The sequence below is a fragment of the Gopherus evgoodei genome, chromosome 16, assembly GCF_007399415.2.
Source record: "Gopherus evgoodei ecotype Sinaloan lineage chromosome 16, rGopEvg1_v1.p, whole genome shotgun sequence".
Classification (NCBI taxonomy): Eukaryota; Metazoa; Chordata; order Testudines; family Testudinidae; genus Gopherus; species Gopherus evgoodei.
Genome location: NC_044337.1, coordinates 12,295,476 through 12,323,170, shown reverse-complemented (window position 1 = coordinate 12,323,170; position 27,695 = coordinate 12,295,476). Strand labels below are relative to the sequence as shown.

The window sequence follows — 27,695 nt, the reverse complement described above, 5'->3', positions numbered from 1 at the left end:
GAATGAAATAGCTATTCCCCTGGCCTAGCAACAGAAGAGCTAGAGAGAGGGCACTAAGGGCCCTGTGCTCATGAAAGAAGAGAGTAGAGACAATACAGCATCCTCACCCCTTTTCAGCAACAGACCACCCTTGGGCGCACCACATCATTACAGTTTCTAGGTTTTAAAGCAGGAGGTGGGCAGCTGGGAACTATCAGTCTTCTGGAACGGAGCCAGACCTGGGGGGGAGCTGCTATACTCAGCATGCTCCCTTCCAACATAGTAAGTTTCCAGCAGAAGTTTGCATGGGAGTCAGTGTGGCTCTCTGAAACATTAACTCATCCTCCGTGGCTTGGAGGGGGAGCTTGTATGTGCAGGGGAGGGAGCCTATGCCAGCACAGCTCTTAAGCGAGCTTATACAATGGCGGCTGAGCAGCATGCAGGGGCTCCCTTTTCAGGAGTGGACCAGTATGAGCCCTGTTTCTCATCTCTTGAGGTCTGTACACCATGACTCTTCCATGCCTGCCCACAAATCCCACCCTAGAGATTGGCAATGGACTGTTTTCAGAGCAGCTTCCCAGGGGCTTCCCTTAGAGAAGGGGAGAACATCCCCAATAGTTGTAACAAAGGAACCTTCTATCAGATAACAATTGCACTAGTTAACACCCTCTCCTTTCTTCCACCCTTTTGCCAGATGCAGTGCACAGCGATTGCTGGTTCTCAGCCTGTAATCTGCTTAATCAAGGCAAGATTGACTGGCTGAGCTATCATATACCAGACCAGGAAGTACTGTGTTGAGAGTCTGACCTCATCAAAAATGTCTGCCCAATAACATGGAGATGGTGCCAGAGTAATTACTCAACCGTGAAGCATTTATCAGCACTCGTATTCTGAAATGCGCTTGCCTGGCTACATAAATGCTAAATTAATTTCTCAACATGTCATCTTGATTCAGTGCTTTCTTCCCCCGGCCCAATATCGGGGTGAAGCTTTCAACAAAGTGTCACACAGAGATCCTCAAATGAGTCACAGACAATATCAAACAGTACACAGCAGCCAGCTCCACTGCAGCTATAACCTTTCCCTCTCAATGCGCTCGCTTTGTTTCCAGAAGTCAAAGAGGATGAAGCCAGGCAGTGGCTTAGTTGTTGTCCTTTCCCCAGATCCAGGACCCTAACTGTTCTCTGAGCAGATGGAAACGTCTGCCGTCAATTGCCTAAGCCCTCCGTGGCCTGCATCAGTCTGTTTGCTGTGATTCACAGGCTGAGTGGGATTTTCCACTCTACTTGAACAACAAGCTCTTCATGTTGGGTGGGGTAGGAGGGGAGAGTAGGAAGAACAAGACTAGTATGTTCACCCGCAGACTATTTTTGGAGCAAGGAGTTGGAGAGGGGAGGCCAAGAGTTCACTGGAGCCCTGAGCGACCAGCTGTAGATCCATCCGTTACAGGTACGTCATATTTTTGGAGAAGGAGTGCACAATCATTGATTGGATTCCTGCTACTGAAAAACTAATAAGCTTAAGGGGAAATCTCCACAAACACATAGGCTCTTCACTCACGGAGAAAAAATAAATTGTAGGAGACAGTTTTGTGTACACAGGGAAATTGTGGAGACTTCCTGACTCGCCGTCAACAATTGGAGGGTGTGTGTTATTTCATATTATATATATAAAAATAAAAAAGGAGTCTACAATTTCCTGGCAGCATACAACCGTGATGAAGTAGCAACCTTGAGATCTTAGTCACACAAAGGAACATTGGAACAAACTGAGAGCTGTCTGTGATGCCACATCCAAAATATCAGGTAACAATCAACACCTTAGATTCAAATCTGAAATTGTAACTTTAGATTGGCTCCAAACCTTAAAGTTAAGAATGTGGTGTTTGCAGGATCAGAGCCATTGTTATTGGAGGTGTTACTTGTAACAATAGGCAGTACATTTGCAGGCAGAAGTATTGCTAATGGTGTCTCTTAAAGTTTGTCTCCATTTTTCCATTGTAAACCCTTCTTTCAGTATTTTAAGAAGTCAGCTGTAAAAATTAGCTCTGGGCTGGAACTTGGCAATCAAGGAATCTCTCTTGGAGCATCTTACTTTATATGGATATATACAAAACACCCCCCCCCCACACACACACACACACACTTGCAATATAACAAAAGTCTGAGGATTAAATATAAAGATTTTCTCAGACGCTAATCAGTTGAAAGATTTTGTTTGCATTCTTGTATTTTTAAAAAAAAATCCAAAGAGTTAGCAGATAGTCCTTAAAGTGGCCTAACTGCTTTTGCCATTACAAAAACTATGTATATTTTTTCATGGCCTACATATATATTCTTTTAAGAATGGTGATTGTGTGTGAATGCAGTTGTTACATTTATAAGTAGGCTTGGAAGGATTAGATTTTTGTCAGTAAATGTCAATTTCACTGTATACACACACAGGCAAAAAATATTTCCATTGACAAAGATCGAAATGTACACATAGGCAAAGAAAGAAAAAAAGCTGCTTGAGACCTTATTAGAGTTTGATTTAAGGATATTTACTTTATATATTTTGACATATGATATTGACAATTTGTGTTTTAATGGTTAAAAAGCTTTAACTTTCTGAATCTCAACATCTACTGTCATTAAATGATTATCGTCAGACTTTACCATAAATTTCCCACAACTGAAAATTTAAATAGGTAAAAATAGAAAAATGCTTAACACAAACATCAATATTATCCATCAAAATTATTTTAAAAATTGAATTCTGCAAAAGTTACCCCATAAAAATTTTGATTTTCTCTAAAGTGCTTTCTCCATTATTCCATTTGTCCTACCGGTCCCTTGTTCGAAAGTATGTATTGTGTATACAATGGCCAAGATTTTCAAAAAAGGTCTACCGGTAGTTATTTTGGGCCACTTTTTGTGATATTCAAACCAAAGAGTATTTTTAAACTACACTTGAAATATATTGCACCCCACACTTTAACTGGCTGGTTTTGTAATATTACAAATAGACTTCTTAAATTGTCATACACTGAAAGGGATGCACAATGCATTGGTGAAGCCCAGAACAGAAGATCTTGAAAATGTATTTCTGTAGAGTGGCACAAAGGAAACACACTGGAGATTCTAAGTCAAGACTGACACCCTTATCAACTTCTGCTGTTCACTTCATATCAACCCTGTTTAGAGCAGAGATCAGTCCAAACCAGTCTGGAGAAGTTCAGCTACGAACCTGGTAGCTCAGGCATCTCTCTAGTTTAACAACAATATTTAGGATTTACATAGACCTCATAGTACTTTACAGAGCTAGGTAAACATTAAACCCTTTTTATAAAGTGGAGAAATGGAAGACCAGAGAGGTGAAGTGACTTGCCCAAGGCAGGTCTAGCAAATGGATAGCAGATATGACCCTTGGTCTGGGAGTCCTATTCAGTGGACCATACCATGAATATATTTAAAAACTTAAACTTACCGGGGGACCTTGGTTTCCTTTAGATCCAGGAAGTCCCAGTAAAAATGGAAATAGGGTGGGTCCAACGGGGTCAAAGACCTGAAACCCATCAACAGCAGCAGGGGTTGTGAGGTTGAAGGCTTGCACACTGGTTCTGGAGGTATGATGGACAGATCCAGGGGTTGATTTGGTGTACAGTAGAGGAACTATGCTAGGAACAGATTTCCTGGTTGGTAGCGGCAATAGCATTTTTGAAATGGGTCCACTGGTCAGGTTCTCTGGGTTTTGTTTCATGGTCATGGGGTGGACATCTTTAGATGTGTTTTCAATCTTCTTCCTCATTGGCTTTACAGTGCTGGGGGTTTCAGAGGGCTTGGTGGATGTTTTTTGGTTGATCATCTTTTTGGTCTCTTGCTCCAACTCTTTCCTGCTGATGGCAGTGGAGTTTTGGCCAGCAGGCAGGATGTTTCTGACTGTGGGAAAGGAGTGTTTCTGTGGACTTGCATTGGAAGAGGTTTGGGATATCCTGAGGGCTGCTGTAGTATTCTGAGGGTGCGAATGGACCGGCAGCTGCATATCAGTACTCAATGGAATGGTAGACTGCATGATTGTAACCTTGGCTACTTTGGTTGTTGACTCTGGAGAACGCAGCTTATATGGGACCAAGGTGGTGGACCCTGTAACTGGAGTCTTGAGGGGTCTTGTGATCTTGATGAGCTCTAATGCTGGGATCACAGTGGTCAGGTTCTTCAAACCCTGTAGCAAAAACTTAGGCTGCAGAGGGGCCATTGGGGAGGCACTGGGATCCCTAGGCAAGAGTGGGACAAGTGGGGGCAGATTCGGCCGGAACGTGTCCGCTTGCCTGCAATGTTTTTTCAGGTATTTACAGTAATTATGAGCTGCCTTGGCGGAAGGATAAATATCGAACTGGCAAATGGCGCCTTCAAACTGTATCGAGTGCTGGTTCATTTTCCCTAAGAGAAAAGACCCTTGTGGATCCAATGCCTCATCTTTTTTAAAATGCAAATCTGCATGTAGTCTTTGCTTCCCACAAGAAGTAAATAAAGTTACCATCTGGCCTCGGATGTCAATGGCCATGTTATGCCAGTGGCCATCGTGAACATTGTAATCAAAATATACAGAGCGCTTGTGGCCTACATACACGATGACCTTCCCGGGGATGAACTGGACCCCCAGCTGCAGTTTTTTCTTCTTGCTCTTGACAGAGAATAGAAAAGCATTGTTGATGCGGTGCGAGCACAAGCTCAGCACTAGGGCCAAGTCTGTGCCGAAGGCAGCGGGGATGATGGTACTAGTGGGCGCCTCGATGCGTGCTCGCTGAGTGAAAATGACCCCCGATTTGAAAGGGATAACCCCCTGAGGAACCGAGCGTGATGAAGACCACGCACTCAATGGCTTCTTCCCTGCCAGGCCCAATCTTTGAAGAATGTCCACATCTGAAAGAGAGAGGCAAAGAGCATGAGTACCCAGGCAAACCAGGGCCTGATCCAACACCATCTGAGTCAATAGGAATCTTTCCAAGGGCACCATGGGCAGCTGATTGGACGCCAAATGTGGCGGATTATAGATTGTGCCTACCTTCTGTTCTACTCAGACTGGTTTAAGACAGTCAGTCAGGTCATGGATGCATCTGTTTTGTCGTGATTTCCAAGCTAGGAGCCCATACAGTGTCAGTTCAGTATCTCACAGGAATTGCCATAATGAACCAAAATCATGGTCCATCTAGCCCAGTATCCATCTCCAACAGTGGTTCAGTGACAGATGTTTTGAAGGAAGGTGGAAGAAAATGCAGTCACAGTAGACAGTTTGGGAGATAACCTACCCCCATAGAATGTTTACTCCTAAGCCCCAATATCACACATTTGGGATTTAATGTTGGATATGACCATTTGTCAGAAGTTGAGTTATGACTTGATGTAGTCAGACATGTAATAAAAAAATTGATTTGAGACTAAAAACTTTTTTCCTCACAGAGGATAGGGAGCAGAATTTTATGGAGTGGAGACCCATATCTCCATCTTTCCAAACACACCAGCGCTATCATTTATGACAGACCCATGGCCTTTGATGATACTACATGTTGTTAATAGTTTTGTTTTTGTTTTTTTTAAAAGAGAAAGTGACCCCAGGCATAAGAAGGCTGCATCTAGGCTTAACCGAGCCAGTGAGGGTATCACCTTGTAGCATTAGTTAAAATGGATGATCACACAGCTTTAAATTTTGTACAAAAGTTGGAGGGACCATACACATATATGAAGTGTTATGAACATTAACCTGGATGGTAGCTGAATAGGCTGATGTCCACTAGCCTGGGTGAGAGGCATGCAATGGGCAGATTGACGCAGAATCCTTTGGCTCCTGGCCCCATGGTCAGAGGGGCTGCTTATAAAGAGCAGAGAGTCTAAAACTGATTAGCAGGCAACATCAGCACAAATTATGTCCAATTGGCTGCCAGCTGGGCCACAACGCTTGACTTGGGAGAATGCTGAAAGCTCAAGAGAACGAGGAAGACAAAGGTCCATGGGGGTGAGGCAGGAGGAGCTGTTAAGGCAAGTATTTTCTGGGGTTGGGCAGGGATACGGCAAAACTCGGGGAGGGGTTATTTAGAATTAATTAAGAAATGGGGTATTTAGAATCCAGTTCGGTTCCCATTTGAATCAACAGCAAAAGATTCCATTGACTTCAGCTCCTAATAGAAGGAAGGCCTATAGAACATAATAAATCTTTTCACAGAATGTTTAAGCCAACCTATAGATTACTATAGCAAGGACAGAGTTCTCTATTAAATTTGATAGGGTCTAATGTCTATAGAGAACCCTATTGCTTCCTCCCTATTAAATGCTATAGGACTTTTCCTTAAGGGATTAGAGTTGGATCAGACCTTTATCCCTATTCTACTCTTCATTCCACACACAGGGTTGCTATCTTTGCTCCATTAGCTCACTGGGAAAAGTAGCTATTCAGAAAGGAGATAAAGAGGGTTATATTTTTCCTGGCATAAACACAACTGATAAATTGCAATCCCTATTCCTAGATTGCCACCTAATCTTCCTATGAGAATTATCAATGGTAGAATCTAGTCTAGAGAGGGCTGCACGCCTGATTTACCCAGTCTGAATGCCTACATCCAAAAGGGAAGAGTTTAAACAATCAGGAGCATAACCGTGCCAGCCACAGCTGCACTTCAATTAACATCACAGGCCTCACAGATGAAAAAATGAGAAGAAAAATAATCCAAAAAAAAAAAAAAAAACCACTCCCTCAAAATGGCCCTCATAATTTGGCCTCCTTCATCCTTAACTGCGACATATTCAAAGCAGTTCTCAGTATTTGTGGAGCTGGAACAGAAAGTTTGTGAGTGTTCGTTAGAAAGGCTGCAAACTGAAGCCCGTCTGAGGCCTAGCATGGGCTCTAGCCAGGAAAAGAGAACACTAGAAAGAGAACAATTCTGTTCTTAGACTTTGGCAAACCACAACCATTTTTGTACATTAGAACAAGTAAATCAATATTTAGTTTGTCTGGGACTTACTTTATTTCCCACCCCGCTTTTTATTTTTAAGGCATTTAAATTCCCTTTATAGCAGACAGAGCCACAGAGAAGTTTAGGGGTCAACTGTGAAGGGGATGGAAATTCTCTCTCAATTACCTCTATGTTGAGGGGATTATTTATTGTATGAGCACGTATGGATTTATTAATATCAGTGTTTCTCTCTGGCTAAACGAGCCCCTGGTTCCCAGGCATTCCCCTCCCATATTACCCAATAGAGATTTCCGTCCTCACAGCATGGATAGAATCCCCCCACCCGCTGCTGAATGGGGGAGGTACAGAGCTATCGTCGAATTCACTTCTGTCTTCTGGATCATTTCCCAACTCCTTTCCAATGCTAAGGGCCAAATCCTGGCTCTAGTGAAGTCAAGTGGGAGCCTTGCCATGGACTTCAAAGGGACCAGGATCTGGCCCTAAGGAAATAAATTTGCTGCTTAAATCTAGGAGCTAAATGCTGGCTTCCAATTGCTAGATGTATTTTTAGGTTCTCTTCAAGAGATGTATTGTAGTGACAAGGCAAAAATATTTTGTACTCTAGGGAGCTGCTCTGCGAAGACATAACTATGTTTCCCCTGTTTGGAGGATGCTGCTGTTTGAAATACAAATCCAACTGCCTCATTAGCTACCGTATCAAATTGTGTTGAAAAAAATATATGATTGGGCCAAAAGCCCAATGTCCGTATGAAGCCTGATTACAGCAGAGCTTATGCAGGGGATGTGTGAATTCTCCAGCTCTGTGCTCAGCCACCGAGCCCAGCACATCTGTATCTCAGCCCACCTCAGCTACTACATCCCACACTGATTCCACTGAACTGGTGGGCACGTCCCCAGATGAGATCCATGAAGGGATGTCATCAACTAGTGTACAACTAAAGGCGAACAAGTGCCACTTTTGGCATCTGTAAACTGCTATGAATTTATTGAAGCCTTACCTTTTCCTGTCAACTTTCACCTCCTAGAACTACCATCAAGACATGTTTTTTAAAAATGGATGGATTAAAGCTTTCTGTTTCTTACCCCCATGTAACTAAGGCTATATCTACACTAGCACTTTTGTTGGTATAACTTAAGTTATTCAGGGATGTGAAAAACACATCCCCTTGAGTGACATAAGCTACAGTGACAGAAACACCAGTGTGGACAGTGCTATGTTGGTGGGAGACATTCTTCTGCCAACATAGCTACCGCCGCTTATTGGGGGTGGTTTAATTATGTCAATGGGAGAGCTCTCCTCTCTCATCGGCACAGAGTGGCTATTCGAGAGACTTACAGCAGTGCAGCTGCATTGGTACAGCTGTGCCACGGTAAGGTCTCTAGTGTAGATATGGCCTAACTGTGGTACCCAAGCAGCAGTATTTTGGGGCTGAGGGCAAATTACTCTCCAATATGGGAAGCTATATGCAGAAGGGATTCCTTGAAAGAGGTGCTCGCCAAAGGCTGAAATGTCTAGCTTATTTCCCTTCCACCCCCACAAAACCAGAAAGTCAGAGAGGAATAATTCTTAGTTTACTAGTTTCTGCTGGCAGAGATCTAGAACCTTCATCCAAAAATTGGTTGAATGAAGTCAAAATTTCAAAGCTATTGGCCTGGAACCTCAGCTAGTGCCCAATCGGTGCAGATCCACTGACATCAATGGAAGGACACAGATTACACCAGATGAGGACCTGGACCATTAGCTTTTAAATTTGTAGCATTTGTATGGATGCTGCGTTTCCAATGTATGCAGTTCTCCCCTTCCCCTTTCAGTTCTACAGTTTCAAAACCATACAGCATCGACCTAACTCCACTTCCATTCGAGTCAATGGTAAAACTCCCTCTGCTCACTTGCAGGGAACCAGAGTTAGATTATCCCAACCTTACATTCTTGAGTGATAAACCAGCGCTAGGCATAAGCAGACTAACCAGCTCCAGGGAGCCCCTATTCACTTTTTATTATATGAACTTGCCCATTTTAGTATTGAGGAGGGGAGGGCAACAATATTTCTGCTTATGGTTCCCAGTGGGCTAGCACCAGCTTTGGATAATACAGACTCAAACTTCTCATGTTCGCATGCACCAGTTGCCTGAAATTTATTTGGATGCCCACATCAAACATTTTAAAGGAAAGAGCTATCCTTTTACTTGTAAGGAAATCATCCTTTTCTCTTCCAAAAACATAGCATGTTTTAGGGAAGGTAATTCATTCCATCAGAGGCAGGGCTTTCATTGCACCATGCAATAAAATGGAAGACTTTTTGTCTGCGTGTACACACAATGAAAATTTGTTTTATATAGATGGCAACAGCCAAAAAACATTTAAACATCCCATAATTATCCTGGGAGTAAAAAGAGCAACAAACATAACTCCAAAAAATGGAGCATTACAAGTCTATTTAAAAAATAAAATAAAAAAATAGCTCAAACACAGTATTTGTTAGCCCTCTTTTATGCTAACATAAAACTTGCTCTGAAAACTGCTTGACTAAGTGATTCAACCAGATGTTCACTTCCTTTGCAGGAAAGTAGAATTTGGAAAATATTACATCTTTCAAAATTGCTGGTGGCAGGGACTGCTCCGTGGGCTGCGTTTCAGCTGAGTTTCAACCAACTTTCTATTTTTCCTTCATGTTTTGGAGCCTAAGAGGCCTGGAGCCTGCTAGTCCACTTATTATTGCCTGCTGATTATATAGGAAGTTGTTCAGTTCCAGCCTGCACCCTGAGTAACTCATGTGGAGGAGGTGTTGCTATTTTAAGACAGAGGAGATGGCTCTCTGACAAACAGATGCTCAGTTTCCACCATCCAGCCGTGGAGAGAAAGAATTCTTTTTATCATCATCAGCCGGGGAACTTCCTGGATCCCCATGCGCGTCACTAGTTATCCTAAAGGAATCTTACTCTTTAGAAAAGTGGTAAAGAAACTTAGAAATCTCTCAAGAATAGCAAGTGTGAAAATTTAGCTTGTGAAATGTGAACTTTTCTCTAAGGATATGATCCAGATCCCATTGAAATCAAATGAGCAAGCTCCTATTAAAATCAGTGGGAGACAATCAGGTCATAAGCCATTTGATTCTCCCTCCCCATCACCCCCAAAGAAATTTTGTCAGTACAAGAGGCAGGAGTAGCGGGAGTGTGAAAAGATCAACAGAAATTAGATTGCATTATGGTTTAGGGGACAATGACTGGGGAATAGATAGTTGGGCATTTTTATACTGGGCACATGTATCTGTGTCTAACTTGCCTTATCTCTAGTTGAAAGCTATTAAAGTCACCGGGGAGGAATCTGGTCCAATATCTTATCACTGGGCTTTTGGTGGGTGGAAAGCACAAGAAACCCACATTAAGGGTAGCTGGGCCAATTGCATCCCCACACTGGCTTGCACAGGAGGTAGGAAAAGCACAGTATAAAGCATGTTCTCATGCCCCATACTGGCTCACTGAAGGACAATACCACCTTGAAGGAAGCTGCCTGTTTTCCCAGGTGAAGAGCAAGTGCAGCTATGAGGGAAGAGAAATTGGCTAGAACAGTGGGAGACAGAAGGGGGCATAAATCAGCATGAATGAGTAGATGAAAGCCACATGACGCTCCCTTACTTGGCACGAGCTGACTCATACTGTGCGAGATTAGGGTACATTTGGCATGCAACTTGGATAGGGAGAGACCATGCCTGGATGTACTAAGATTCTCCTATCATTGCTCTGGATAACATTCGAGTTACATTGTATCAGCAGCATTGCATTGTGCCAAGTGATGTAACTCAAGGAAAACAGCAGCATATGTTTTCCCATACCTTGGCAGCAGGTGGTTTCATAGCTTTTTTTGAAACAGACTACATCCTCTTTGTGCCTCAGATTCTGCTTCTGTAAAATGGGGATTTACCAAACTCATGGCCATGAAAAATGCATCACAGCGTGAAATCTGGTCTTTTGTATGTTTTAACCTTTACTATTCACATTTTACAGGAGAGACCAGCATTTCTCAAATTGGGGGTCCTAACCCAAAAGAGTTACGGGGGGTTGCAACATTATTTTAGAGGGATCATGGTATTGTCACCCATACTTCTGCACTGCCTTCAGAGCTGGGAGGTCGGAGAGCAGCGTCTATTGGCTGGGTGACCAGCTCTGAAAGCAGCACCCCTCGCCTCACCAGCAGCACAGAAGTAAGGATGGCAATACTATGCCATGCCACCCTTACTTCTGCGCTGTTGCCTTCAAAGCTGGGCAGCCAGAGAGTGGCAGCTGCTGACTAAGGACCCAGATCTGTAAACAGCAGCACAGAAGGAAGGGTGGCAATACCAGACCATGCTATCCTTCTTTCTGCGCTGGTGCTGGCTGCCTTCAGAGCTGTGCTCCTGGTCAGCAGCTGCTGCTCTCCAGCTGCCCAGCTTTGAAGGCAGCGCTGCCACCAGCAGCAGTGCAGCACGTAAGTAACGGTAGCAGTATCGCAATGCCCCTGCAATAATCTTGTGACCCCCACACAACTCCTTTTTGGATCAGGACCCCTACAATTATAACACCGTGAAATTTCAGATTAAAATAGCTGAAATCATGACATTTATAATTTTTAAAAATCCTATGACCGTGAAATTGACCAAAATGAACTGTGAATATGGTAGGGCCCTAATTATAATATTTATCAGCCTCCCAGGGATGCTTAACTCATTAGTGACCAACCTCATTAGATAAAAGGCTTTAAGAGCCAGATTTTTTAAAGGAATTTAGGTGCCAAAAGATGAAGATATGTAGATAGATCTGAAAATCCCATGAGGAGTCCATCTACATCTTTAGGCACCCCGATACCTTTAAAAGTCTGACCCTAACTGCTGGTCTCCAAGTCTGGATAGTCTACTCAGGTCAACACTTGAACTATCAGCAGCAAAACAGCAGAAGTTAGTACATTAAGTCTGTGCATTAGGCGCTTGATTAGATAAAGTTATTTAAATTGAAGCCAAGCCCCTTGGCTAAAATTTGCTTATACATTTTTCTTTGTCAGGCAAAAAAACCAAACACACAAGTGTAATTTACCTTCAGAACTCCCCTGTGCGAATCCAAGGAAACAGGTAAAATATAAAACAGTCCAGAGAAAGAGGGATCCCCTAAAAATCAGAGAAGGGAAAAAAATCAGGTTTTTGTTACAATTTAAATATATTTATAATATGAAACATTACTTAAATATGGCTGTTAAAGGCCAAAAAAATAAGCTTCATAGTGAACAAGGGCTCAGCCATGCATTTATTGAAGTCAATGGGGGGTGTTGTCATTAACAACAACAGCTGGAGGATTAGACCCTCACAGCACAGAACTGACTGCTTGCTTCTTATTGGGACTTCATAACCAGAATCCTACTTGAGGGCCCAATCAAAAGCCCACTGAAGTCCATGGGAAATTGTCCATTGACTGCAACAGGCTTTGGATCAGGGCTTGAATCGGGACCAGAGCTATATGCAGTGATGTCAAGGGTGTCAGATCATCAGGCCTACAGAAAGGCCAAAGCTGTGTGTTCACTGCAGCACTGTCCACTGTAGAATGCCAGAATGCACAGAGACACAGAAGCAATTCAAAATAAGGAGAAAGATGGACTTGACCAAAGTGTATGTATAAGGGGATGAGAGGATATACAGTAAGTGTCATTAAGTTCCCTTTGCATCTGAGTAAACAAAGTTTGAATCCTGCTGCTCTCACATTCATCTAGAACAAATTTTGTGACAAACCCTATGTTGTTTAATTTATTTTCTTCTAAAGAAAGGATACAAAGAGAAGGGATAGTTTGTTAACCCTTTGGTACCCAGCACAGTTAGAGCACTACCATTAATTCATTTCTTATTAGTTCAATGTGTAGAGAAATCCTGCTTGCCAGTGGTAGATGTTGAGAAAATGCCAATAGGAGTTGCAGCATTCCAAGTTACGTGAGGCACTCCTCTGGAAGGTTGTGTTTCACACCTGTGAAGCTGCATTTGGTACCAGTGAAAGCACTAGCAGGGAGGGAAGGTATACCAGAAAGGTAGCAGAAACCACTCCTCAGCCCACAAATTGTTTGATCTGTATCAAAATAATGCAAAAGCATAAGATACTTCTTGGTTAAATTCACTCAGAACTATCTGTGGAAAGTTATGAGATTAAATTCTCTCATCTTCTAGAGGAGATTTAATAGCTAGATTGAAGTATCAAGGCCATTAGGCAGCTGGAGAAAGAGACAAAAATGTAAACTATATAAAATCCTCCACCAGAGAAAGAAAAAACATGGATCATTCATAAGTTGCTAGTACTACTTCATTTCAGTCAGACCAACATTATATCCAGGGTGGGAGTGGGATAAAGACATGAAATAGACCTATTCATAACTGGTGAATGAAAATAAAATTGCATATTTATTTCAGTATTGTAGTGTAGTGTTTCCCAGACGTTCTGGTTTCAGCTCTTGCACACAAAAAGCTTTGTAGAGGTATTTTATTAGGTTGGGTCTTTCCACCAGCTGTTGTAGAACACTGCAGCTCCATTGACTTCAGTGAAGTTATACAAATTTAAACCAGCCGCGGATCTGGCCTATTAACTTAAAGTAGAGAAATCCATGCATGAACCCCCACTGCTTACTAGGTTTTAAAACCTGACTAAAAAAAAGCACTGGAACAATCCCACACCATCAGGGAAATTAATCTGATGGACTAAATTGTTATTTTGCAGTCTCCTTGCTCCTGATTCCAGGCTTCACCTCTCAGGTGTAGGAGGGACCCCAGGGCTGCTCTAACTTATTCCCACATCATAAAGGTCCCCAGGGACCACCCAACAACTCAGAACAGCTAAATAATGCATCCCAGCCACCCTTCTTGCTGCACCATTACACTGGCCACATACGACCAAGGGAACCCTCCTTGCCCCAGTGGAATTCCTGGCTGCTTCCTGGTCCCTTTATGCCACAGGCGTGATGTAAAAAGACCAGAACTCAGCTCGGACCCCCGACTCATTTCTGTGACCCATCAAACAGACAAAAACAACCGTCTATTAGAACTCGGATGTGGCTTAGTTCTTTTGTGTTGAGCATGGGCTGCAAAGTCACAGCTATTGCTACATGCAATAGCAGAGCTTCAAAAAGAGCCTTAGTCGGGGGTGAGGGGTGTTTCCTCAATAGGAAAAAAAGCACATTGTTCTTAACTTGCATTCGCTAACTCGTGGTAATTAAAATGAGGTAAAATCCTAGTGAAAACAAGGCAGTTTGTAGCTTTCACACACTAGCAGGTTGAGTTAGAGAGCACCCAGGGTTTACTACAACCTGCTAACTAGCATTAAGACTGCAAAATGCCTTGGTCTTCACTCAGATTTTACCTTTTCTTTGATTCCATGTGCTAGTTCACATGAATGAAGAGCACCTTTTTCCTAGTGAGAACAAGGCCTCTGTGTCTATACACAGCATGGATGTTTTTATAGTACCAAACAACCCTATGAATCTGTCATCAGTTGAGTCACCCCCAAAATGTACCAAGTTAAAGCCCATTATTTTTAATAAAGAAGGCAGTGAGGACAGGAAAATCCCCATAATTTGCTTCTAGATTTCCTGTTGACCAACAAGCTAGGGGAACAAGCAAGGCGAAAATCTAGCACACGATTCTGTTGCACAGACACTGACTGGGCAGTAAAAGAGATGGATTCACAGCACAGGCTCCAGCTGGCACTGGACACACTGCTGCTCTCCTCAGACAGCCAATACAGTACAAGATTGGAATGAGGACAAGTGCCAGAACACGGAAGAAAAACACTTTGGCAAAATATACCAGCTTAATGGAAAAAGTGAATGCTGCTTCCAAATGGCAGACCTGTGTCTGATGGGGCTGTTAATTATTGCAGGTTTTTTATAACGTGAGCTCTTTTTCCGTTACAACTCTATACAGTGACAGGGTTGCATAAGCGATTTGAGTAGCAGTAAGCAAGGGAGAGTTTTCTCCTTATATAGAGCTTGCAGATCTATCTATTCCTTTATCTCTGCTCCATTCCATCACTAGTGATTTTCAGAGTCACCCATAATAGTACCCCTCTATGGGTGTGTATATGCATGCATCACAGCAAGAACAAATATCTCCAGCAAGCTCAATTAGTTCCTGCAAACCCTCAGAGACTCCAGGTGAAACCCACCATAAGACCTATCCACCACAAAAGCCCTGCGTTCAAGACCAAGAAGGTGCCCTTCCAGTCTCTCCATAGGGGTGACTTCTGTTCAGTGCTAGCCCCAATGAATTCAGTGGAGCTACTGATTTGCAGAATGGACTGTAGGATCAAACCCATGGACTTCAGCCTTCACAGTCATGCAACTTCTAGTGAAGTTTAAAGATCAAACTTCTGAAAGCAACAAGTTGATGGGCCCCTAGGGCCAAAAGAGTCATCAGTCCTCTCTCTCTGTGGTCTGTATAGAATCTCCCCTGCTGATAATACTCATGTGTGTCATGTACAATGCACTTACCTCAAGGGCAAAAATAAAAACATCCTGAGAATGTTTGATGGCTATTACTTCTTACCGTGCATTCATTATATTTTGCAACATATAGCAATACACTGATTCAGTGATGACAAAGCCACTGCTAAAAAGTATCATCTTATCTTGGACTAATCACTCAGGAGTGCCTTCCTCTGCACTAAGGACAAAAATGGAATCTGGCTGCTGAGAACTGCTCTTCAAAAAGACTAATGAATGTTTCCTGCTATGAGGTCTGACAGTGTTTCTGAGAGGCAAACACATACAGATCCTGCCCAAGACCCTAAATCCTAAACACAGCACCACGGCTGAGATTTTCAGAGACACCTAACCCATTTGGATACTCAGTTCCCAATAGAAACTGAAAAATCTCAGCCTACGAGTACAGACTTTAAACTGGCCCACGAAACAAAATACAAAATGTGAATAAAAATCAGTTTCCCCACTATACTCAGTGACAGTCTTTTTATTTCGTGTCTGTACAGCACCTAGAACAGCAGGGCCCTCGTCCACACCTGGGGTTCAAAGGTGCTATCTCAACACTGTTGCTGCTAATACTTACCTACTCAGACCCAAGCTCCAGCTGCCTGGTCAGATTTCATCATCCACAACTGAAGCAATAGTTCAATGTCTAGAGGTCCGAGTAATGCAATAACACCTAGAATATCGAACCCTGGTCCTTGACAAATCAAAAGCCTCTCCTCACCTTTATCATACATCTATCAGAAAGAAACTGAGTTCCCTTCTTGGGATCCTAAGGGATACATATGTTGCTTTATGAATGACGCCTCACATTGTTCTTTGACAGAATCCTGTCCTGCAGCACTGACCTCTTATTTATTTACACAATGCCAATCAGAGCATCCAGATGCTATAGCAAAATTCCACTTGCCCAAGGCAAGTAACTTTTCTGAGAGGGGAGTCAAAAAACATCAATTTTTGACCCCAGTCATCAACAACTGTCATCATAAGAGGCAGTAGGCAGATTTTGTGCCCAGATTGTTTTCACGATAACTTCAAAAGACTGGAAACCGGGGAGTTGACCTAGAAGCAGTCACTCAGCTGCAAGTGACTGAAAAAGGAAAGCTGTCTCTAGTAACAGCCCTTAGTAGCTTTTAAGCAAACAACAGATAAGAATGCGCACTTCTGGAATGCTAAGTACTTATCGCACCAGATTTTAAGATGAGAACTGAAAACTCATTGCAAGTGTAGCCTGAAAGAAAGGGAAAAAACCACATGCCCTAAGACATCAGCTAAGATGTACGTGAATTTTGGCACCACTTTGCAGGGAATACCAAGCTAAATGGTTTGGAACACTGTCTTTACAACATTTCTGGGTAAGAATAGTGTGAGGTTGAAATATAGCCAGACTCAACTTCATCCTGGGGGATGATTATGAGACATTGTTTTCCCATGATTGGGTGTCGGGAGTGAGACAATTTAGAATGTGTACACACACACACACACACACACCACTGTCATCAAGTTTCCCAGGGTCTCTCTCTCTCTCTCTCTCTCTCTCTCTCAACTTCGGCCAATTCTAATCTTAATTCAGGATGAAAATGCAATTAGCACTGTGTCGATGGAGCACTCACACACAGCTTTGGAAACATCTGTCTGACTACCATGGACCAAAAAACTGCTGCTTCTTTGAGGAGGTGGCTCCTAGCAACACCAGAGTGACTCAACAGAGCAGGATGAAAGAGAAGAGTCATTCACATGGGGTGGGACCTCTGACACTGGCAACAGCAATTCAGTAGCACGTAGCATTACAAAGATGCTTTGCTTTCATAAAAGCCTAGCATAAGCCATGCAGAAAGACGGTATGGCATGGGTTCTTTAGACAACTCTAATTTAAAGCCCAATTTAAATAAATACCTTACACTTACACAGTAGCTTTCACTGGGGTGGAAAGTGGCGGATACATAGTAGACAGACAACGGAGAGGAAATTTCAACCAAGACTCCCCCTTTCTTACAGTATAGGATCTCTAGTGTCCATGTGTGGATACAGAAGTCCTGTGTGGATACAAAATTAGTATCCACATCCAATTCACGATATCCGCAGATTAGCAGGGCTCTACATGTAGAGCACACACAGAACCTAATTTTCTGAGGTCATATCCAAAAGACTAAAGCTGAAGAACTAAGTTGACTCTGATGGGATTTGAACCACTTTTTCTAATATACTATATTTCAAATCTAATACTTTAAACCACTGAACCATCCTTCCTGACAAGTAGCTGGGATTTGCACATCCTTAAAAAATAGGACAAACACCTGCTTCTCTGACAGTTTTGAGCCATGGATGCATTCTATGAATCAAAGTGGAATAAACAGTTGATTTTCGTTAGTAAACAGCAGTTCATAGATTCCAAGACCTGAAAGGGACCATTGAGAACATCAACCAGGCGTACTCAGAGATCTTCCGTGGGTACATCAACGGATCTAGATATTTGCCTAGTTTTACAATAGGCTACATAAAAAGCACTAGCGAAGATATTACAAACTAAACTTTTGTACCGATAATGACTTGTTTATACTGCTCTATATACTATGCATTGTAATGTAAGTACAATATCTATATTACAATGTATTTATTTTTTAATTATATGGTAAAAATGAGCCAGGATGCCCGGTGGGGGGGCAAATGGGGCAATGTGCCTCAGGCCCTGTGCCCCACAGGGACCTCGTGAGCCACTCTGGGTTTTGGCAGCATGCGCTGCCCAGTGAGTACAAGCGCTGCAAGTGGCGGGGGAAAAAAACAAAAAACCAAAAAGCTGCAAATCAGCAGCACTTAGGCTGCTCCACTGCCATTGCTTTATTCTTCTGCAGCGGGTCCTTCCCTCCGAGAGGGACCGCCACCGAAGACCCAGCCCTGCCCCAGGCCCTCTGAATCCTCTGGGCAGCCCTGAAAATGAGAAAATAAGCAATTTTTCAGTATTAGCATGCTGTGACACTTTTAGGTCTGATTTTGTAAGCAAGTAGTTTTTAAGTGAGGTGAAACTTGGGAGTATGTAAGACAAATCGGTCTCCTGAAACAGGTACAGTAATCTGGAAAGGTTGCGAGCCAGTTTCAGAAAAACATCCAATCTTGAGTTATGTATTGCCAGTGAGGGAGAATCCACCACAACCCTTGGTAAATTGCTCTAATTGTTAATAACCCTCTTGGTCAAAAATGTACACCTTATTTTCAGTCTGAATTCGTCTAGCTTCAGCTTCCAGCCATCGGCTCATGCTATACCTTTCACTGCTATGCTGAAGATCCTATTATTAAACATTTTGTTCCCCATGTCAATTATAGGTACTTATAATAGACTGTAATTGAGTCACCCGTTCACCTTCTCCTTGTTAAGCTAAATACATTAAGCTCTGTGAGTCTCTCACTATAAGGCACATTTTCTAATCCTTCAATCATTCGTGAGACTCTTCTCTGAATTTGTTCCAGTTTTTCAACATGTTCCTTGAATTGTGGGCACCAGAACTAGACACAGAATTCCAGCAGCAGTCGCCCCAGTGCCAAATATGGATATAAAATAACCTCTCTACTCCTACATGAGATTCTCCTGTTTATGCATCCCAGCTTCACATTAGCTCTTTTGGCCACAGCGTCACACTGGGAGCTCACGTTCAGCTGATTATCCACCATAGCCCCCAAATCTTTTTCACAGTCACTGCTTCCCAGGATAGAGTCCCCCATGCTGTAAGTATGGCCACTGTTCTTTGTTCCTAGATGCATACATTTACATTTAGCTGTATTAAAACCACATATGATTTGTCTGCATCTCATTTACCAAGTGATCCAGATTGTTCTGAATAAGCACCCTGGCCTCTTCATTTTTTACTTCTCCAATTTTTGTGTCATCTGCAAGTTCTATCAGGTGACGATTTTATGTTTTCTTGCAGGTCATTGATAAGAATCTTACATAGTGTAGGTCCAATGTGACCTCACTGGAAACACACCCACTTGATAGCGATTCCCCATTTACAATTACATTTGGAGACATCGGTTAGTCAGTTGTTAATTTTACATCAAATGGATTAAAATGGCACACACAATTCTCATTTTTTTAATCAAAGTGTCATGCAGTACCAAGTCAACCACCTTACAGAAGTCTAAATACATTATGTCAGCACTATTACTTTTATCAAACTTTTAATCTCATTAAAAGTATCAAATTAGTTTGACAAGATCTATTTCCATGTTGATTTGCATTAATTACACTGCCCTTTTTAAATTTTTTATTAATCAACCCCCTTATCAGCCACTCCATTATCCTGCACAGCATCAATGTCAGGCTGACAGGCTGTAATTACCCCTGTCATCCCACTTACACTTTTTAAAAAAAACTGGCACAATATTCAGTTCTCTTTCAGTCCTCTGGAATTCCCCGTGTCTCATTACTGAAAACCAACATTAATGGTACAGCGAGTTCTTCAGCCAACTCTTTTAAAACTCTTGGATGCAAGTTATCTGGACCTGCTGAGTTAGGGGGATTGTCTCTTTTTGCGGCTTCAATTTATTTTGAAGCAGGAAGTAGGGCAGATATAGATGCAATTCAATTCTTTCTGTGAAGCAGGCCTAAAGGTTAACCTGTGGATGATGGTGGAGAGAGTAATCTTATAAAATGTGCAGAAGACACCAAGCTGGTGGGCTTGCAAGCACTTTGGAGAACTGGATTAGAATTCCCAATGACTTTGACCATTACAGAATTGGTCTGAACGCAATAAAATTAAATTAAATTAAAGACAAGTGCAAAGTACTATGCTTAAGGAAAAACTGAAATGCAAAATACAAAATGGAAAATAACTGGCTAGAGAATAGTACTTCAAAAACAGATCTGTGGGTTATAGTGGATCATGAACTGAAGATGCTATTGAGAAAAAGGCAAATGCCATTATGGTGTGTATGAACAAGAGTGTTGTTTGTAACCTGCAAGAGGTAATTGTTCCACTCTGCTTGACATTGGTGAGGCCTCTGCTGGAACACTGCATCTGGTTTTGGGCACCACACTTTAAGAAAGATGTGGACAAATTGGAGAGTCCAGTAGAGAGCAACAAAAATGATAAAAGGTTTAGAAAACATGATGTATAAAGAAAGGTTGAAATAACTGGGTCTGTACAGTGCAGAAAAGATTAAGAGGGAGACGTAAGAGTTTTCAAATATGTAAAAGGCTGTTATAAAGAGGGTGGTGATCAATTGTTCTTCATGTCCGCTGAAGGCAGGACAAGAAGTAATCAGCTAAGATTGAAGCAATGGAGATTTTGGTAAAATATCAGGGGAAACTTTCTAATTTAAGGATAGTTAAACACTGGAACAGGTTACCTAGGGAGGTTGAGGAATCCCTGTCATTGCTGCTTTTTAAGAACAGGTTAGACAAACACGTCAGTATACTTAATCCACTAATATTTAATCCAGTTCTCTTCCTTTGAGTTCCTTTTGCTGAAGATCTGGCTCCTCACTCACTAAATTGAGGACAAGACATTAGTTTGTTATGACTCAAATGCTGTTTAGAGGACCAGCAACAGCATTTTACCCTTGGGCTCCTCTTTGATCAGTATCATTATCTGCCTGGTGTTGACCTTGCTTTTGTGTGCAGTGACAACACTCAATAAGCTCATTGCTCTTGTGTTCTCAGTTATGCAATTGGAGCCCTTTAAAAAAAAAAAAAAGTGCTAAGCATGTTCTGTCACCAAACATCTATTTTGTTCTTCCTACAAGCCTCTTTGCAGTCTTTGATTTTGTGAATGGGGTTTGGCAAAGGCTCACAGAATTCCCATTTGTTTTCATTGTCATCTAAATAAAAGTCTGTCATTTCTTTTTGTGAGCCCAATACATTTAGCCTGTTGGCGGGCAAGGGTGCACAGTGTCTTTTTTTGCCTTTGGACAGGGAATCTCCCTTTAGATACTGCATTTCTATAGCCCTTGTCATCATAGTGTTTGAGCACCTCTCAACCATTATGGATAACCTCAGTAGGAGGTAGGGAAGCCTCCCTTCCAACCACTTTTTACATGTAGGGAACAAAGGCAGAGGGTAGATTAAGGGATTTGCCCAAGGTGACAGCAAATGATTGGCAAAGCTGGAAACTGAACCCAGATCTTTGTAACGCTAGTCCTGTACCCTATCCATTAGGCAATGTTTCCTACCCCCAGGATACCACACTACTTGGTATGGTATAAGAATCTACAGAGCTAGATCTTATGCTTTCCTGATTGTCCCCAACTGTCCAGTGCATATGTACAACACAGGGTCAGCTGGTCGTCTCCGTGCTGTTTGGTTTGTCCTGTGGTGCCATGATCTATCATGAAATTGCCTACAGAGAGTGAAGGGGGTAGTAATTTCCTGTTACAAATGGCACCCAAAATGATCTTTCTAGCTTTCCTTAAAAAAAAAAAAAGCATTACAGTCTGCCTTGTTGGTAGCCAGCATTGCAGATGAATGCTGTGCATCAGTCTTGAGGTAGGTAGGCACATGAAGGGCCAAAGTATGTGAACATGTACAACGAAGCATGTTTCTAGGATGCCAATGCAGAAGTGCTGGGACACAGAACAGGCACACTGAAGAGGCCTCCAGAAATGTTAGGCTACTTCCTACATTGTCATTAGCTCGCACCTGTGCAGCATGGATCCAAGCAAACACATGTAGCTGTGGCTGAAGAAGACCATGAAGTTTCTGTCGCCCTGATGTATTCAATCAATCAGCAGCAGAGTGCAGAAACCTGCTCTCCAGCCTGCAAGGGCCTGCATACATTGAAAAGACACCGCAACAAATCACTGATGAGAGGTCACTAAGCTCTCAAATTTCCTTATGTCCACATGGTTGTATAGGCTGGGATGAGGCTGTTAGCTCTCTCAGTGCGTTCAACACTTATTTCACCCTACCACAGGCAGTAACTGCTGGCTCAGTCAATCCAGTCTAAATCCATCCTGCGTTGTATGCTTCACCTTTGGAAATCACCCCCTGCTGCCAGCAATGGTTGTGGCCACACTGGGATAGGTGCATCAGGAGTATGACAATGCACTGATACAATCACACCATGTGTGAATGTGCCAAAATGGTTCCATTATAAGCAGCATTGCTGGGTGAATGCACTAGACCAATGGCTCATGTACCGTCTTCTTTAAAAAAAAAAAATTGTTGTGAAGTGGATGGAGGGAACATCAAACTCACATACTGCCCGTGATTCAGGTACCACTGTTTGAGAAGCCCTGCACTAAACCATTTCGGGGATGAGCAACTATTGAATGCAAAATGTCCTGCCCTGGTGTGGAAATAGGCACGCTCAAGAGGAATGGGATGCTTACTAAGACTAGAGGCCTTAAGACGTACATCCAGCTGCTGAAATGGCATATTTTACAGTCACAGCCTTCTGGGAGCAAATATCAACATAAACAGAACAAAACAAAAAGGTCAGGGGATAACATGAAGGGTGGCAAGCAACCTCTGCTAAGGAGAGAAAGAATGAGCAACATGCTTATCAGCAACACCCTTGCAAGGTATTTAACTAAAGGAAACCATTATTCTGGGAAAATCAGACATCTGAAGAACTAGTGTAAGAAGTATATTCAGCAAGCTACCATGCTGTACTCTCCTCCCTCAGTTGCAGGTTCTTGCTGCACTAACTGCTTCCTCAGCCGGATTTGCATGCTCCTTGAGATTTGAAGCCTGTCTCTCCTCATGACAGGGACAGTAATGGTGTGCTAACCTGTCATGCCTAAAAGCTGGTGCTCAGTAAGGTGACCATACCCCGCCAAACCTCTCTCATATCTCTGGGCCTTCTCCCTTTGCTTTAGTGCCTTCAGTCAGTCTTCGCTGCCCCTCTCTCCCCTCCTGTGTTTCCACCTTTGACAGATGGATCAGAGTCAGACTCTCCCATCCACAGGCTGTTAGACCCAGGCAGGTGTTTCTCTAAAGAGTACACCTAGCATTCACAAGGTGTGACTGGGAGGAAGACTGAAAAGCCTGGGCAAAAAGGGAACAGTCCAGTTCAGTCTTTGTGTATATCATCACACAAGCACACAAGGGAGAGTTAGCCCCAGCCTTCCCTGTGGAGGAAGCACCCATCTCTCCACACAGTTACACACACACAGCCTACAAGGAGGCAGCCCACTCTTTAGAAGTCACATCCAAGTTGCAAGCTGCATGTAGCCAAGCGAGCTGGGCATGGCACCAAGGGGGAGTGGGGGTGCAAAAATGCCTCCCCAGCCCCCTCTCCCATCTCAGACATTCCCTCCCCCATCTCAGACACCCCATATAAGTCTGGCTGGAAACACAAGGAGATGCACACAAGGCTTCCAAACTGCCAGGGGAAAAGAACCCCAGCACTTCAAGGGAGTATCTGTAAATCATCATCACATCCGACAGCGCGCAAGCCTCGGCTTAACCCTTCGCTGGGCCAGAAGGTATAGAAAGGAGACACAGGGGGTTTGTTACTGAGCCTCAGCGGGAAAGTAACCCCCCCTCCCCGCCACACACACACTACGTTTCTAAGCAAAGCTCTGATCCATTTTCTGCAGCCCCTTAGTGAGGTTTTGGGGGGGAAGGGGGAGTCAGAGAAGAGAAAGGAAGCCCTGGGTATAAGGCTCTGCACACTTAAATGGGGGAAGGGACAGAGGGTCTCGTTCCAAGCAAGGACTGAAAGCTGTTCCCACTAGTGTCTGCGGGGGGAGGAGGGGGCAGGGATTAATACATTTCTGCATTTGTATCGGATACATTCCCCCCCCACACACACACACGTTTCCAAGACGGGGGCTCCCTTTCTTCCCCCTCCTACCCCCCCCCCCCATGAAAAGAACAGGGTCTGAGGAAGCCACCCCTCATTCTCGTCCTTTGCTCCCCAGCTCCGGTCCCTCCTGGCCGCTTTCCTCCCCTCTGCGGTAGCGTGGCCTCCGCTCTCCCAGCCCCTTCTCCTCTGCAGCCTGGCAGTTTTCACATCGTCCCCTGGCCAGAGCAGGAATGTCTCCCCCACCCCATCCCAAGCCACCCGCGAGCCGAGCGCTGCTCTTTCCCGTGCAAACGTCCCTCTCTTTCTCGGCTCGCTCCCCCAGGCCCCCCATTATATGAGAGCCCCCCTCCCCAAGTTGTCCTTCCCCCATCTCAGGGAGAGTTAGGAGTTTTTACTCACCCCCTGGCTGCTGCTGCTGTTGCTCTGAGTCTGGAGACCGGCTCTGATTCCGGCTCCATCACGTTTAGTGCATTGTTTCTTTCGGGCAAGTTTTGCAGCGATCCATCAGAAAAAGGGGAAAAGGCTGGTTTGTGGGTGCATCCTTCCCAGGAGCTCAGCTCTCTGTCTCTCTAAGGGGCTCAGCTGTGCCAAAGACACCCCCTGGCCCGCACGGCCAACTCCTTCCCTCCTTCTCTTCTGGGTCCTTTTGCTTACACAGAGCTTTTAATCCCATTTAACTCCCTCTCGGCAGACTGCAGTTACCTTGGGAAAAAGGAGAGAGAGGAACAAAGTACAAGCTAGGAAAAGAATGTGGCCCATGGTCGCCGTATTTCTTGCCTTTTTTTTTTCCTCCTCCTCCTCACTATTAATGTAACTTCTATGATCTCTTATTTCCAAAGTCCTTGGTTGAAAGTGTTTTTTTTTCTCGGAGCTGTAACTTGTTTGTTTGCGTGGTGGTTATCATAATTATTTTTATTTGCAATGCAGATGTGCTTCCCAGCCCCCACGAACTCTTCTCTGGACTTAGAGAAAAGAGGGAAAAAGGCAGATTTTGAGAAATGAAAATTATTTAAGGATGTTTCTGCTGCCTCTCTCTGCTGCCCTCCTCTGTAACACTGAAGTGAAGCACTTAAAATACATATATATATAAGCCAGAAGAGCTCAAGACAAATCAACCGACCCCACCAGCCTATCCCAGGAGATAATAAATAAAGAAACTCCATTCAAACCCCTCGCTGGCCTGCAGAGGGAAATTAACAAAGGTTACATTCAAACCCATCACTTCATCTTTCAGCAGGAATGAAAAACCTGAAAAGAAAACCTCTGGCAGGACTGACCCACAAGTTGCCTCAACTGTTCTCACCATCTGATGGCAAAGTCAAAGGTACTTTAAAGATTTTTCTTTTGCTGAGTGCTTTGAAGAGGCAGTTTAGATTGTGCAGATGACTGAGGGCCCTAAGCAAGAAAGGGACCACTATCCCCTCTCCTCTTTCTGTGTTTTCTGCTTTTTGAACAGGCAAGCTGATATATAACAGGTGATTGGAATGCAAGGAGCTTTTGCCTATCCACACTATCTCACACACACTTTTTTACCCATACTAAAGCACAAAATACAGAGCGTAGGAATTGATATCATTCTTACCTAGGATCTCTTTAGAAATTAGAGAGTCACAAGTCATCATTCCAAAGCTTTGTATAATTAGAAAAGAAAAGAAACTTGAAATGATTCTGTGCATATAAAGCAGACAACTGAGTGATCTCAAAGGCACTACCTTCTCCAGCTGTAAGAGATCAACCTTCCAATTACTGCTAGCGAAGTATGAATCATTCTCCCAAATTCCCATGTATAGACCTAGGTTAGTGTTCCAGGCATGCATTTTGTCAAACATGTGTAACAGAAAAAAAAGATCCCAACAACCCCAGTCAGTTCAACAGGGCAGGCAAAAAAATCACTTGAGTGGGGAGGGTGGAAGGATGGGAGTGGGAGATTGGCTGTTAGATGCACTGCAACACAGGTGGTTTGCATAGAAATTAGATCCCTTACTAGTTAAAACTACAATGTGTCAGAGTCAGACACTTTAAGAAGCTGTTTTCTGCTTGGATTCCCTAAGCCTCAGTTTACCAGCTCATTGGATTATTGTTCCTTTCCCTGATCCACTCCCCTCTTCAAATTGTCTCCCTCCCCACCCCCTCCACCCGTTGCTTTTCTGTCTTTGACACTTACTTTGTGGTAAGGTAAGAGGCTGTGCAATCTCTCCTTCCAGCCCCTAAATTCATTTGTATTCATTTGTTCCAGCAACTTAAAGAAAAAAATCAGAATCAGAATTTTTTTTTTTTAAATCACACCATGACTCCTGAGCTGAGGGCCAGACAGCACCGAGCGCCTCCTTGGGTGATTGGCCCTGACAGGTCAAAACCTTCCTGGCAAGTTTCTGTTCCCCTAAATTCAACAGATAATCCTGTCCCAGGATTGTTGCAGACAGATTTTCCCAGAGCTGCTTCTCTGTTGGTGGCTCATGGATGCTGCTGTGGGTCAGCGAGGAGGATGGTTTAGGAGCAGGCGCTGGCCTTGAAGGGACATAGAGTTTAGAAGCCTTCTGATGTGAAGAGAAGTGGAAATTATAAAAGACTGCCCTTGTCCTTTTTAAATAGCTGCAGCCAGGGACTCTGCCTTGGCTCAAGTGCACCAGGTGTCCAATTTCAGCAAACATTCAGCTAATGAGCCAGGATCCAGCCTCCAGGGGGCAGGGTCGACACTGCACTGAAACATACAAAGGAACCTACTGAGGAAGGCTGGACACAGAGTATCACTCAGGGACACAGTGACATCCCAAAAGGGAATGGGGTTGGGGGGATATTCACACCGAGGGGAGAGAGACAGAGGAGGACAGGGAAGGGAAGGATAAAGGGCATGCAGCAGGGAAGCTAGAGAGAACTGGACACAAAATAATACTAAAAATAAAACACCTATTTATTATTAAGGGCTGACAGGATGACATGACCCCCTGCACCTCAAGGTTTACAATGCAAGAGCCAGGTCCTGCGACATGCTCTTCACTGAATGGGAGTCAAGGGCAGTCTGCACTTCACCAGATCAGATATTAAATGGTTTTGGGTTTCCAGTGTGAGACCTGAGCCTGATTTATAAGAGCATCCCAAACAGCAATGGAAGTCAGTAGCAGCTGTGGATGCTCAGTTCCTCTGAAGGTCACACCCAAGACAAGTCAAGTTGGGATGGGCACCCAAACTCAAGGCACACACATTAGAGGCCACTCTTGAAAATCTGGCTGCAAGTGAGATTGACATTAAATCACCTTAAGTACTTGGATGCAAAGCCATAAACAATAAGATATATGCATATAAGTCAGAAAATTCAAAGGACCAAGTTCTGTGAACCTTTCTTGAGCAATGGGAGTCTTGTTTGAATAAAGATCTCAAAATCTGGTCCAAAATTATGGTTTCCACCATAACTCAGCCCCCTTTGTACATAAAATATATGTTCTATTATTGTATATGCTGAGCACTTTTCTTCTGTAATATATGTATGCAATCTGGCTGAGTTACAGTTGCTTCTAGGAACTGTGGCTTTGTATCACCT

General features: G+C 43.4%; 1 protein-coding gene across 3 annotated transcripts in view; it reads right to left on the bottom strand.

Moving 5' to 3' along the window:
• The window catches only part of LOC115636165 (collagen alpha-1(XXVII) chain-like), a 226,742-nt gene extending 201,648 nt beyond the window's left edge, over positions 1-25,094 (bottom strand). For all 3 annotated transcript variants that reach the window (XM_030535939.1, XM_030535940.1, XM_030535941.1), the window contains exons 1-3: positions 24,557-25,094; positions 11,996-12,066; positions 3,448-4,883 (exon numbers count right to left, since the gene is read on the bottom strand). In XM_030535939.1, the coding sequence (XP_030391799.1) occupies positions 3,448-4,883; positions 11,996-12,066; positions 24,557-24,615 (1,566 nt within the window). In that variant the 5' untranslated portion in view covers positions 24,616-25,094. The remainder of the gene's footprint in view (positions 1-3,447; positions 4,884-11,995; positions 12,067-24,556) is intronic.
• Between the last annotated feature and the right edge of the window lie 2,601 nt (positions 25,095-27,695).